The following is a 15,326-nucleotide window of genomic DNA, read 5'->3' on the forward strand; positions in this document are numbered from 1 at the left end:
AGGGTTCCCATTAACTCCAGTAGGAAAGACTCCATGATGAGGGTGAGGTATAAGAAAGAACATCAATAGCTCAATTTTGGACCTCGTAAGCTGTGATACCTAATAGCTAACCAAAGACGGGGGTCAAGTAGGCAGTTTTGTCTATAGGTCTGGAATTAAGAAAATCATTAGCACACACAAGGTAGTAAAATTCATGAGAAAGAAGCCTGAGGACTGAGCCCTGGGACACTTCAATGTGTGGAAGGTGGGGTGTGAGGATGAACACACAAAACAGACTAAGATGGATGAACCAGGTGAGTGAGTGATATCCTGAAAGTCAAGGGTAAAAGGGATTATGGAAGAAAGAGTTTTTCACTGGGGAAAAGATTGCTGACAGATTCAGTAAAATGAGGTCTCAGAAATTATATCTAGATTTATTAAAGTGAAAATCAGTGGGAACTTTGAGAAAACCAATTTTGCACTAGAGGTGGGAGTGAAAATTGCTGGAATGAGTTCAAGAGTGAATGGAAAAGGAATTCGAGTCCATGTGCAGACACTAGGCAGTTTTTTCAAGGCCATCATACCTAAGTGGCCTGATCATGGACTCTCTAATGTTCTTCTTGTTTAGCTATATATTTCAATCACTATACAATAATTATATAGTATATTTTCACACTTTAAAGGTTTCCAAATTATATACATATGGCATTTTAAAAAACGCCAGACCAAGGTATTAAAGAATAAATTCACAAAAATTATAGAATTACAAGATCCTATGAACATTTCTAGATCATATAAGCTGATTTTTGCTTATACTTTTGCCCATACTTATAAAAAAGACCACAGAAACACCAAAACATTCAAAAGTAGTATTTTTGCCTTTAGAAACATCATCCAATTGCAGGATATTTTATACTCATCAAATATACAAAGCAATCACTCATACTAAAATATTGATTTAAGGACAGGAATAAAAGGGGTAAATGCAGAAAATAAGCCCATTTTTAAACTGAAGGTTTGTAACATATAAAGTCACTGTAGAAAATACGGTATGATGCATACTGACGTATATTTAAAAGGAAGGTTAATGCCATGAATTCAGGCTATCTTTACAAAGAAGATTCACCACATTAGCAGCACCTTGGTGTTGGCACGGGGGTCAGCAAATTAGTGTCTTGGGGCCAAGTCAAGCCCGCTGCCTGTTTTCATAAGTAAAGTTTAATTGGGACACCACCGTGTCTATTTATTTACTGTCTATCACGGTTTGTGGACTACAATGAACAGAGGCCCTGTGGTTCACAAAGCCTAAATCATTTACTATCTGGCTTTCTACAGAATGAGGTGGCCAATACCTGGTTAGGAGATTAAAGATCCTTTGATGTATTTTAGTAAGTTTTACCCAAAATATGAAAATGTTTATATGGGATATGGATATGCAATCCCTTGGCAATATCTGGATTAATGTGAGGATCCAGCAGGTGAGCACTCATGCATTGAGAACAAAACCCCAACAAATCAATAATTAGCAATTCTGTTGGGAACAAGGTAGAGCTGCAGTGTAGCATGCAGCATCCTTTTGAACCTCAGCAGATATTACAAGAATTCTAACATAATTTGCTTAAGATGTGTCATCAAACTATATGCTTTAAATATCCGTCAATTGTGAAGTAATCAGTACACTACAGATCTAACTTTGTTGTTTAAATGGTTGCATATGACATTATTATATGGACATGACAATGTAACTATTTCCTTCTTGATTGGTATGTAGACTACCTCGAAGTTTTTGAGATGATGATGTTACAGTAACTATCTTTAACATGCATATACATGTATGCACGTAACACACTTGTATAAATATTCTGAACACACATATATTATAGATCTTTGACATACATAGGCTATCTATTTTATGAATATATTGGCTTCTTGTATGTTATATACAGTATAGAATAAATGTCCTTAACTCGTATGTGTTTACATGTGTTTCTACAAGTCATGTTTTCCTGCAGCATCTAGTCCCAGATCCTAAGTTCCTGGTAGGCCAAAGGAGTGACATATTTGAAGTGTTGATACATGCTACTAAATTACACTTCAAAAAGGATTTGTCAATTTTATTTACCAACAGTGTATCAAAATGCATTTTCCTCACATTTGCCAACACTGCTAATCTTTTAATAAAATGCCAGTATCATTGGAAAATATGTTACATCATTAATGTGCATTTTTCTGATCACCGAGCAAGGCTGAATATACCTACGGAAAGCATAAAATTTGTTAATCACGAATATTAGTCCAATTAGAATTAATTGTATAGCACAATAAAATTATCTACTGTTAAATATTGCTACAGGCTTACCTATCACACACTTCATTCTCCATCCTAGGAAATTGCCAACTGTCAGTTTTTCTACTCTTTCTTTCTTGAAGTAATGCGTCATCATCACTGTCATCACCAGCACCATCACATAGGTTTTCTGATGCTGCCATTTTATTGCTTTTGTGCTTCTCCTTTTCTTCAACCTTTAATGAAAGTTTGATAGTACAAATAATTGTTATTACCTTATCAATAAGAATAATTTTTTCTCTTTTCATTGATTTTATCCCTTGACTCACCTTAACTGTCATATTTTTAATCATTAAATATTTTGTGCTTACTTGAATATTATTGTCCATAATTATCATATAATTATAATTATTATGCTATTATTGAAATTTTTATAAAGTCTACTTCATTTCTGTTTGAGTGAATGAAACAGAATTTTCCCAAATTTCTAAAAGGGCCCTTCTTGATTTTTTGCTGTTATTCACATCCATTCTTCTCTGGATAATAGGAATTTCAGCCCCCATTTGACTGGCAGAGACAGAAAGAAAAAGACAAAGACATAAATCACGTCTTCTTCTGTCTTATCACCTGGATTTTACGTTAAATGGCCAGATTTAGAGGATGCAATATTGTAAGGCTTCAGGAACAGAGAGAAAGCTTTCCCTTTTCTGCACCAAGTTAATCTTTTGTCACTGCCATTTATCATTCTTTTTTCATTTGGATAGAGAAATATCAAAAGATGAAGATACACACAAATGTATATGAACCAAGTTTGTCACCACACAAGGAGCAGAGTGCAACTGCTCAGTTGCTGGTGTGGAGTCCTGAAAAATGAGATGCTTCCCAAATTTCACATTCAATAGCCATACAATTTTACAGCTGGAGGATGTACAGTATAAAGTAATTATCTACTTTAGCTCCTTCACCTACTGATAACTGGAGTAAAACTGAGAAAGATTAAATGATTCATTCAAAGCTCCTACAGTGGCATTACCTAGCAATTTGTGACAAAAAAAAAAACAAAGATAGTGGAATTGCATCATGCTGAATCAGGTAAATTACGAGATTAAACTACTCAAAAACTAGTCAGATAAATTAACTGTGTGACTTTGGCAAAATAACTAAATGCCTTAATTGGGGGGCAGGCCTCAGCTACATTGACATTTAAAAAAGAGTATCTCTAGATTTTTTTGTAGCTTTAAAACTCAACGTACAGAACTCACCTTTCCATTTTGGAGTCAAACACTGTATTTTTGGCTGGGGATTTTTCTACTCATATGATCAAATCATACTTGTCAAATCTTATACCATATTTGCAACATAATGTAAATTCTGATTTCACAAACATTTGAGAGTGGCGATTTTAAAAGCTATGTGGAACTATATATGTTTCTGGTCAATAATATTTAAAGTGGTCATGATGGAATTTCAAATTCCAACAGTTTGATTCAAATAGATGAACCTTGCACACATAAAAGCACATTAAACAGATTCACTTGGCTGGGCATATTTGTTGCAACTCTCAAGGTTAGACACATATTTATCTCTTCTCAGTCACTGCTTCCTTCCCACTGTATTTTCATTTTATTGTTCAAACAAATGCAATTCATGTTTAAGTCACTAGGGGGTGAAAAAATCCTAGACCTTACTACATACTTTTATTAACTTATTTTACATTTATTCTTGTTCAGATGATATGGCATGTGAATGAATTAGCTTCCCAGTCCTTAGGCCACTTGGAAGACTGGTGATAGAGAAACAGGTTGATTAAGGAATAATGATTATGAAAAAAATATTCTGAACTCCTATCATTTAGATAACAGATAAAATCTATTTCTATATACAATTGTATCTTTAGATAACTCCATCTTACCCATGAACTTTCATAAGTAGAAAATCAGAATGGATCAGGCAATTGATGAAGAGAAAGTAGAAAGGGTAGCACTTAAGTACTTTTTCTAAAGATTGCTAACTGGGGATTGTCACACTTTTAATTATTAGGATCCAAAATCAACACACCAATTAGAAAGAAAAGGAATTTCTTAAATGTTAATTCAAATGATATACCATAAGATGATAATGTCACGAATCTAGATGGACAATCTGCTTAAGACTGGTTCTAATATAGTCTTGTTAGAAGAGAAGTTTCAGAGACAAGGCTGAGATCACATGTGGGGACTTGCAAAGTGGGAGCAGATGTTAAAGTAAATAACCCTTAGACAGGAGCTGACTAGAGGGGCTGTTAACCATAGGCAAGAACCAGCTTCAGCTGGCTTGTCATTATGATTTCTCTCATTTTACATGAACTTAGGCCAATTATTACTGGAGTTTTACAATTGCTCCACCCTTGAAATCACCATGATGGCTCAAAGACAGCCATATACAGTATTAAAATGAGAGCAAACCCAATTTTAGGAATTACTGCCCAAATTCATAGCAAAAGTCAGCCCCTTACTCATAAATACTCCTCCCCTCAATTAATAAGACTTCAAAACACCAAAAACCTCTTCCTCCTGATGCAGATGCTCTTTTCAAGCCTGCCCACTCTCTTACTCTTGAGAGAGTGCACTGTGGCTTTCAATCATTCAATATAAAGCTTCCTGCTTGACTTTCATGGTCCATCCTAAAATTCTTTTCCTGATTAACACCAAAAACTTGGAAAAAACCTCCATTCAGAGGCCACTAACAGTCTAAAGTCTCCTAATGACAGTGAATTTAAAAATATAATAACATTTCATGATTTCCCACATTAAAACAAGTTAGAAAGTTGTTTGTACCCTAACACCGAAGGACCCCTTCTTAAAGGTATGAGTCCCTTAACAGACAGTACAGATGACTTTATGACCCTATTCTCACCCTGGACATAGACGATGAAGTCAATTACAGACCACAAGGCAGAAGAAAGCTTTAACCGTGCCATTAATGACTGATAACATAAAACTGAAAATTCTGAACCACTGGCAATGGTTATTCCTTTGACATGAATACAACTCAGTGGTCATCACTCTTAAATTACTCATAATTTCTATTGCTTATAATTCGATATTTGATGTCACCCTCTTTATCATGTAAGGAAGTTGTAAAAATGGAAGAGTAAACAAAATTTGGAAAAACATATGCCTCAACTAGAAGGTAAACATCAGCAATAAATTACTAGAGATTGTAAGAATATTTTCAGTTGCATAACTACTATAAATGGGGGTAGGTAAACTCATAACTAATCAGCGCACAGCACACTGTATGGGGGATGGGCACACTTGTAGCTCTGGCTTGGGCAATGCAAAGGCATTACACATAACCAAAATGTTTGTAGACCTATAATATTCTGAAATTTTTTTGAAAAATGAAAATAAATAAATAAATAAATTGGAAAAATAAAAATATAAATAAATAAAATTATAAAATAGTAAATGATTATGTACTCTAACAGGTTAGTGCAAAATGATGTTATTAAAATGAAGAAAATTATGTTAAACCAGAAATTTAAATTTAAATCTTTACATACCGGTGTCTGCTTATTTTCACTTCCTTCAGGACTCTTTTGCTCATTCTCTGATGTCACTTCTAGGTCTTCTTCTGCTAAAAAATCCATACATTGAATTAAATTGGATTAGTTAGAAGAGTGAGGTAAAAGACAGTCATTATAGAAATAGATAGAAAATAAAATTTTCATTGCATAAATTTAGAGTTTAAATGAAGCTAAATCTATGATGAAATACTTACTTCTTTAAGAAATACTTCTAATTAAAAAAAGAAAAAAAACCCAAACTTCAAGAAACCACTTGGGGAGACCCCTGGGCCAAGGCATACAGCATCTCAAAGATTCACTCACAAATTCTATTAACTATTAGCTATGTCTGTTAACTGAAGAGGAAAGTGGCCATAGATCTGTGTGAACATGCTGACTGATGAGGGGAAAAGGGATCATTAATCAGCGGAGAAAGTCATGACCCTGAGGGGGTAACCATCAAAGCTGATGGGAGAATGCTACAGCATATCTGTAACACAACCCAGCAGAATCATTTGTACCATTATACTATAATTAGTTATCATGTTCTTCAATTTGTCCCACGATTTAGAAGTACTCAGCTGCAATGCAATTGAGAGCATAATTCATCTTTCATTGGAAAAACTATTCTGATCTGATCAGCTTGGATTCATTTGCAGAATGCTACTTAATGAAAATATTCACCTTTTTCATTAGTTATATGGCCATTGGTATGCCTACGTTTCTTGTATCCACTGGGTTAGTCATCTTAAACTTTCTTGATACACACACATACAAAAAGCCTTAACACCACATCTAAGAAACAATGTATAATAAATTTTCTATATTGAAATAACAAATTTAGTATTCAAGGAATGAACTCTGTAATTTTTTTTCTTTTTAAAATTAGTTTGGTTACCAAGTAGTCTTTAAAAGACTTTTATGAAACAATTACCTTACCAAAAATTTAGCTATCTTAAAAAAGCAGCTGATGCTTCTATATTCAAATTAATCTCATTTGATTAACTAATATTAATGCAACATGTATATTTGCTGTCTGACAGCTATGGGGAGGAAAAATAAATTACTATTGTTCACCCCAATTCTAGCACTCCCTCCTGCTTCTACTAACCTTTAAAGCAGCAAGAATCTAAGCTTGTGTTTGAGTGTAAATATAATGAAGTCATCTGAAGTCCTCCCAAGTTTCCTCATCAACTCCAAAATCACCTTCCTAACTTCTTTCATTCCTCCTTCCTTCACCCCTCACAATCTTTCTTCCTTTACAGCAGTCATGTAGAGATCTGTGCCCCTTATTCTCCTCCTTCAACATCTTTGATTTATTATTCCCACCACATCTTTCCTCTTCATTTAGCAGTAGTACCTCACATCTCTAATTTCTCCTTCCTCATCACTTGGCTCCTTCCCCTCTGGCTACAAACATGCTCAGAAATAACAAAATAATGTTTTCCCCTGATCCTGTAATGTCTTAAACTGTTATCCAATGGCTCTTCTTCCAGATTTCTCTAAAAAGAAGTCTATACCCAAGGCCCACCAGCAGGAGCATCAGCTGAGAAGTTACTAGAAATGCAGAATCTCAGAGCTGCTGACTCAGAATGTGCATTTTTAACACAGCTGATTGATGAAAGTTTGAGACGCTCTGGTCTACACTGAGTGTACTTCCACATTCCTCTACCTGAACTGACCCTTTTGGAATCTAGCCTCATGTTCCTCCCTATCATGTCCCTACAAGTGAAATTGTATTACAAGTCATAATGTTTCTAATGGGCTGCTTATCAGCCTCTATCTTCCCTCATCTCTCCATAACTGACCCTATTCTCTTCTTCTTTCCAAAGTTTTTATCTTGAGCAGTACTAATTCTACCCTATGAAGTAAGAACATTTCAAACCACATTAAATTATGCATGTGTACAGCTGACCAGATATGCTTCTATTCCTCTATGGTATAGAAAAGATAGTGCTGCAGGTTTAGGTGCCTCAATCCTTAGTGCCTTCCCAACAGTGAGGGAGATAAGAAGAGTGAGAAATGTTTGCTATACTTCTCTGACACACTCTGGTATTGGAAGCTCACTTTATATGCTTCCCACATTTCAAACACTCTGCTCTTCCTTTTTTCTGAAGAATTATTTTATTTGACCACCATCCATTACATATGCCTGCTTCTTGAGGCTTGATGATATTCTTTGGATTTTAGAATGTATCAGTGTACATGTTTTTGAATAAACAGTCTGTTAAATGATTTTCTTTTAATAAAATATGGTTCTTACCTTCTACTTGTCCATTTATGGTGTATTCTTGTTTGTGAACTGCAGCCCACCGTAAGTCACCACCATACTTCTGTGGGAGATTCGTGGAGACACTCTGTTAAAATTAATATCAATAATAAGTTTCAATTAAAAAATGAAAATAATGAATTCCATCAAAATTTTCCAATCATATTCTTAAAACTACCTGAATTTCCTATTGTAAAGGCAATTAGACTTAAAAATAAGAGAAGTATGTATTGAAAAACCAAAACATTTGTACAGGGAACTTCACATATGTTATCCAGCTCAAGGTTACCTTTTATCTATTTCTGGCTATTGACTCTGAAAACCAAGAATGGAGGAAAAAGGCAATATAGTCACAGACAAAATATTAATGGGTATGCACATTTCAACAAGGAAGTAACTTCAAAATACCTGATTGTACTTTACAATCCCCACCAAAAATAAGAAGAGTATTTAATATATATACATACATACAATACACCTACTATAATAATTACATAATTAAATATTTAGAATAATTTTAACTTTACAAATGTTTAGTGTTAAAATAAGATACCTAGCATGATAACAAACATCAGAGTATGTCAAGTTCAGGAAGAATAGCACATTTAACAAGCTGCATCATTTTGGAAACAAGGGCTTGCAAATATCTAAATATTTTTTAATAAAATTTTTACTGATAGTATAAACGGATGAATAAAATGATGGAGTAGTAAGAAAACATATTTTTATGTCATATTTCAATAAAACCAAGGAAATGTTACACATGTACAAGGTAAAGCAAACAAATATTAGAGATACACAAAGTAAAGTACATGTAACTCTTTCCCAATTAAAAAGAAAACTGCAAAAAAGAATAGCAAACCTTAATGAAGAGAGAATAATAAGAATATTTATTCACAAAGCATCTAAACGGTGCTGGACACTTATTTGTACATTTTTTCTATACTTAATAATAATTGAGTAGGATGGTGGTTGTCCCATTTCCTGTTTCCTGGTCATTACAGGATGTTAAGGGTAAAATGAAGAGATGTGATCCACTCATCTCTCCGTCCAGAATGTCCTCCTCCTAGACTTTCACATGGCTTGCTCATTCCTAGTCATGTGAAATTCGGTGATGTAAATGTCACTCTCAGAAAGATCTTCTCTGACTACAGAATTCTATTCACATTTCCATCCCCATCCTAACTACAAACTACCTCAATATTTTCTAACCAGTCTCGGTTTTCTTTATATGCAGAACTTATAATGACCTATAGGTCTTTGTTGTTTACTTATTTTTCTCTTCCTACCCCTATAGAATATTCCCTCATCTTGTATATTCAGTGTCTTACTTCCCAGCATGTAGTTGGTACTCAATAACAGACATTTAATCAACATCAAAACATTTAAAATCCCATCAGGAAGGTCTCAAGCATCAAATCACTATATTCCTACAGGACATCTCTGGTAATAGTCTGCTGGGAAACTTAACATAACCAAAATTAGGAATCCATATGCTTGCTATAACTTCCATTCTTTTCTTAGGACTACTGCCTTCTGGTTTGCAAAAAGTACTTTCAGCGTTTATTAAGTCAGTGAATATCAGTGTAATCATTTGGCCCTTCATTGGTATAAACACTCTCTCCAGTTTACAAAATGTTTTTATGTTTCTTACCACATTTGTTCATTGCGCGTACTTAAGGAATAGATGTTAGTACCATATTTATGAAGAAGGTCACTGATATCTGAATAGGATACATCATTCATTTTTTTCAAGATTGCATGGCTACTAAGCGACAGCACCAGGACACTAACATGTCTTCTGGCTTCCACTCAGTGCTGGTACCACTGTGCAGCAGCTGTTCTATCATCAGACCCTTCCCATATCTTTCCACAGTTGTCACTTCAATGTACACTGTCATTATATTATGCTGACACTAGTACAAACATGGATGCCACAAAAATATCCAATGGCTTCTATTTTTAAAAATGAATTTTACTTATTAAAACTCCACTAAACTGAACTGTTGTTACTATAGTCCTACATATTTACTGTTCCCGTACTTTTCCTTCTCTGGAAATGTTGTTTGCAGATCTATACTTAACAACCCAATTACACGAACACCTTCAAGTTGCAGATATTATCTTTTTAAGTTCCACGTTGGAAAAGACAATAGTTCAAACAGTTTCTCTCTGAGTATCATTAGGACTTTTACACACCCACATATAACATAGAATGATTCATTTGATCATAAGTTGACCTGGAATAATTCTTTTGTTGTAGAAAAACCTAACTTGGGAACCCAAACTGACTCCTTTTCTAAGCTTTATTTTGTTGCACTATACTATAGTAGCTTCTTAAATGAATCCCACAGGTGAGAAGAATTGTACTATGCAATAATAACCAATTTGTTAATTGTGAGCTGAAAATACAAGAAAATAACTCTTTACGGGCATAAACAGAGCTGAGAACATAAAGTCTAAACATTTCCTTTTAGGTTCTAATATCATTTGATACTTATATTTTAAAATAACAACAACAATAGACAGTACCTCCAAATCCTGAGGTGATTCTGCATCTTCATTTTTTCCAGACTCTAATGCAGACATCTTGTCTATAAAATGGTATTCACAGATACATTCATGAGAACATTTTTGTCATACATTTTAAATACATATACAAGTCTATCACCATTCATTTTTATTTCAATAAAATAAAACTAATAGCAAAAATAATTTCAAGGTTGAACCAGTTTTAGGAAGAAAAAAGTAGACAGTATGAAGAAAGACAGCAAAAGAAATATATTTAAAAGAAATGGATAATATATTTGGGTCTGCATACTTTAAATGTCTTTTTTTGTGATGGAATTTAAGGATTAAAGAGTATCATAGATATTCGCTAACTTACCACTTCTGTTATTTTTGTGCACATAAATAAAATTGACATTACTTTTTGCTCTCGCGGAGCATGTTCAATAATACCAATACCATTTTCCTTTTGTCCAGATGCTGGCTTTGTTGCTACTTCCTATTAAAAAAAAAAAATCCCAACTTCAGAAAACATTGCATTTATTCCCTCACTCACTCACTCAATTAGTCTATAAGACAATGAATATTACTCTGTCTATCAAAGCACAGGCACTATTCTGGCAGAAGCTGATAATATAAAAAAAGGATGGATTTTGCCCTAGATTCAAGAGGAGTATGAGATGTATGAAAGATAGATGGAAAAGAATAATTCACTGCTTCTACAATTAAAGTGAATAAAGGGCAGTAAGGGCACAAAGGAGAGAGCGGTGAGTTCTGCCTGGGAAGGTCAGGAAATACTGCAAAGATATATGGCCACATTATGAAAGATAGAAAAAGTGCTGAGAATGGGTGTGAAGCATTTCAAGACAGGGCAATGTGAGAAAAAGGATGAGTATTTGTAAAGTATATGAAAATGGTAGAATTAAATAATGAAATTCTATACAGAACTCAGAAATTTTGAAAATGAGAACAAGAGGAGGAAAAATATGGTTCAATTGTTTCAACTATACCTTTAAAAATTTGAAGAATGTGAGATATAATAGTACTAATATATGAAAATATTTATTTCTGGAATATTATCATAACATACATTTTTAAATTGAATAAAAAGATTTAATTCTAAAGTACCAATTAAAGATGCTGCAAGAAGACTATTTTTTAAATTAATCTTAAGTTCCATCTGGATCTCTCCTTTGACCCAGTAATCATTCAGCAAGAGATTGTTTAATTTCCATGACCTTGTGAAGCAGTGTTTCTGTTGGAATTGATCTCTATTTTTATACCACTATGATCTGACAAGATACATGGTACAATTTCTATGTTTTTAAATTTGTTGAGGTCTGATTTGTGGCGTAGCATTCGATCAATTTTGGAGAAAGTTCCATGAGATGATGAGAGGAATGTATATTCAGCTTTATTTGGGTGGAATATTCTGTAGATGTGTGTTATACTCATTTGTTCTAGAGCTTTGTTTAAGTCCATTATTTCTTTGCTTACTTTTTGTTTGGGGATCTGTCCAATTGAGTCAGTGGGGTGCTGAAATCCCCCCCTAATATGGCATTACTGTCTATCATGCTATTTAGATAAAACAGGGTTTGCTTTATGTATCTGGGTGCTCCTGTGTTCAATGCATAGATATTAAGAATTGTTAATCCTTCTTGTTGGACTTTTCCTTTCACCATGATTTTGTGACCATCTTTGTCTTTCTTTAGTCTTGCTATTTTAAAATTTATGCTGTCTGAAATCAGAATCTCTATGGCCTCTCTCTTTTGGTTTCCATTTGCTTGGAAGTTTGTTTTCCAGCCCTTGACTTTGGGTCTGAAAGTATCTTCAAACTTTACTACAAGGCTATAGTAACCAAAACACCATGGTATAGGCACAAGAACACAGATATAGAATTTTGGAATAGGACAGAGATCCCAGACATAAAACCATCCTCATATTGTCATGAAATCTTCAACAAAGCAGACAAAAGCATACATATGGGAAAAGAATCTCTATTCCACAAGTTGTGCTGGGAACACTGGATGTCCATGTGCAGAAGATTTAAACTGCATCCCCACCTCTCACCTCTTACAAAAATCAACACAGGATGGATAATGGACTCAAACCTGAGGCACGAAACCTTAAGCATTCTGAAAGAAAATGTTGGGAAGAGTCTTTTAGACATCCACCTAGGCAAAGAATTTATGAAGAAGACCCCCAAAGCAATCACAGCAGCAACAAAAATAAACAAATGGGACCTGATCAAATTACAAAGCTTCTGCACAGCCAAGGAAACTATCATTACAGCAAACAGACAAACTACAGAATGGGAGAAAATATTTGCTTTCTACACATCTGATAAAGGGCTGATAACAAGAATCTATATAGAACTTAAGAAAATCAACAAGAAAAAAATCAAATAGCCCCATCAATAAATGTACAAAGGACATGAACAGCAACTTTTCAAAAGAAGACAGATTAATGGCCAGCAAACATATAAAAAAGTGCTCAACAATTAATGGCCAGCAAACATATAAAAAAGTGCTCAACATCTCTAATCATTAGGGAAATGCAAATCAAAACTACAATGTGACATCACCTAACTCCAGTGAGAATGGCCTCTAATAAAAAGGCCCAAAATAACAAATGCTGGCATGGATACGAGAGATTGCGACACTCTTATTCTGCTGGTGGGACTGCAAATTAGTACAACCCATGTGGAAAGTAATTTGGAGATACCTCTAAGAGCTAAAAATAGAGATACCATTTGATCCCACAATCCCACTACTAGGCATCTATTGAAAGGAAGAGAACAAAGACATTTGCAATCAAATGTTTATAGCAGCACAATTCACTTTTCCTAAGCTGTGGAAACAACCCAAGTGCCCATGACTACATGAGTGGATTAATAAAATGTGATATATGTATACTGTGGAATAATACTCAACTACAAAAAAGAACAGTGATCTAGTACTTCTTATGTGATCCTAGATAGAGATTGAGCCCATCCTTTTAAGTAAGGTATCAGAAGGATGAAAAAACATGCACCACATATACTCACTATCAAATTGGTACTAACTGATAAACACTAAGGTGCTCACAGGGTAGTAATACTCACTGGGTGCTGGTCAAGTGGAGGGTGGAGGACTGAGGGGAGTAAACCCACAGTTAATGGAAATGGGGTACACTGTATGGGGGAAGGACACTCTTATAGCCCTAGCTAGGGTGAGGCAAACAATATTTCATGTAACCAAAATGTTTGCACCCCCAAAATATCCTGAATTAAAAAAATTAAAATAAAAAAGGAATGACACTAAAAAAAAATAAAATTAATCTTAGAATTTTAAACTGTAGAAGAGAAATGCTTATGTGATGCAGAATTATGATGCATTTCTAAGTACTATGATCATGTAAGAAAGAAACATAAAGCCCTCCATTAAATTTCACCTTGTTTTCTTACTCCCATGTAAGCAACATACTCATAGCTCTAATTTCCTATTTCCATCATATAGGACAGTAGTTAAAAATTGGAGAGAGCATCTACTATAAAGAACATAAAGCTATGATTACCCAAACTGAAGATTTAAGAATCTTCAAATACATCTACAATTGTCAAACAGGCCCCAATATTCACATAAGGAGTGGAGAGAGGACTACAAAATCAAGTCTACAGGATTTCTGAGTTTTGCAGATGAAAAAATTTATGTGCAAAATATAACAACTATGAATACTAAACTTAATAAAGCTTCGTAAGAATAAAATAAAATGTCCCCAAAGCTAGAAATATTTTTTAAAAGTAAACAACCATCTTCCAGAGATGAATGTGTATGCTCTGTTGACAGTCCCCTCTTCTTTATAATGCTATGACAATAAGTAGTTTATTCTAGGGAACAGTAATCAATTATGATTGCATTCATGTGATGTATACATATGTGTGTCTGGTATATGTAGAAATTATTGGCACAAGATAAATCACATGTCCAGAAAAAAATAATTGCAGCATTTATTTCTTCAAGAGGGTTGCAGCTCAAAATTTATATTCTTATTTAATGAATACTGATTAAGAATCTCCCTTATATAACCTGAAATTTTAAAAAAGATCAAATAAAATGTTTATTCCTTTCTCTATTTTCAAACAGATCTAAAATGATTGTCAACATTATACCAAACAGTAATACAAATTATTTAAGTAAGTTATGGATATGCAAAAGATAAGTTATAAACCTTAAAGAAGAAATGAAAGAGTCAAAAATTAATAATTCATAATATCAGATAAGGGCTGAAATATATTTCACTTTGCATTATCCAGGAACATAGGTTTTACTCGATTAAATATATTACTTTAATAATTTACTAGATTAAATGTATTACCTTAATAATTTTTTAAAAATGAGGATTCATTTTTTTCCTTTTTACATAGTTTTTATTTGAGCATAATAGATGTACAAATTTTGAAGGGACATAAATTTTGATACATTTCTAGAATCTTATCAGTGTACTTGAGATACGCATCATGTTAAATAGTATCTGTTCTTTATGGCAGAATCATTTGAATTATTCTCTTATAGCTAGTTTTAAATGTACAATATATTAATTATAGCCACCCTTAACTTTTCTGTTTCTTTTTCATTAAACCAATATATAATTTTTTAAAAGAATATCAGCCTCTTTTTCATTGCCTTTCTTTTCTTGATTTGCATGAAAACAATTTCTAACATACCTTGCAATACAGAGAGTTCCCACTATCATTT

The 15,326-nt window shown here is 33.7% G+C and overlaps 2 protein-coding genes and 1 long non-coding RNA gene across 5 annotated transcripts in view; all 3 read right to left on the reverse strand.

Annotated features, from left to right (window-relative positions):
• LOC123632792 (ankyrin repeat domain-containing protein 26-like) overlaps positions 1-2,460 on the reverse strand; it is a 26,139-nt gene extending 23,679 nt beyond the window's left edge. For both annotated transcript variants that reach the window (XM_045543466.1, XM_045543465.1), the window contains exon 1: positions 2,339-2,460. In XM_045543466.1, the coding sequence (XP_045399422.1) occupies positions 2,339-2,361 (23 nt within the window). In that variant the 5' untranslated portion in view covers positions 2,362-2,460. The remainder of the gene's footprint in view (positions 1-2,338) is intronic.
• LOC123632793 lies at positions 2,461-10,656 on the reverse strand. The gene is made up of 4 exons (XR_006733458.1): positions 10,615-10,656; positions 8,077-8,170; positions 5,811-5,884; positions 2,461-2,502 (listed from the first exon to the last, which is right to left on the reverse strand). It is a non-coding gene; the product is annotated as an uncharacterized LOC123632793 (long non-coding RNA).
• A 190-nt stretch (positions 10,657-10,846) lies between these two features.
• The window catches only part of LOC123632791 (putative ankyrin repeat domain-containing protein 19), a 48,190-nt gene continuing 43,710 nt past the window's right edge, over positions 10,847-15,326 (reverse strand). For both annotated transcript variants that reach the window (XM_045543463.1, XM_045543461.1), the window contains one exon: positions 10,847-11,089. In XM_045543463.1, coding sequence (XP_045399419.1) covers positions 10,961-11,089 — 129 coding nt within the window. In that variant the 3' untranslated portion in view covers positions 10,847-10,960. The remainder of the gene's footprint in view (positions 11,090-15,326) is intronic.

The sequence above is a fragment of the Lemur catta genome, chromosome 2 (assembly GCF_020740605.2).
Source record: "Lemur catta isolate mLemCat1 chromosome 2, mLemCat1.pri, whole genome shotgun sequence".
In the NCBI taxonomy this organism is placed as follows: domain Eukaryota; kingdom Metazoa; phylum Chordata; class Mammalia; order Primates; family Lemuridae; genus Lemur; species Lemur catta.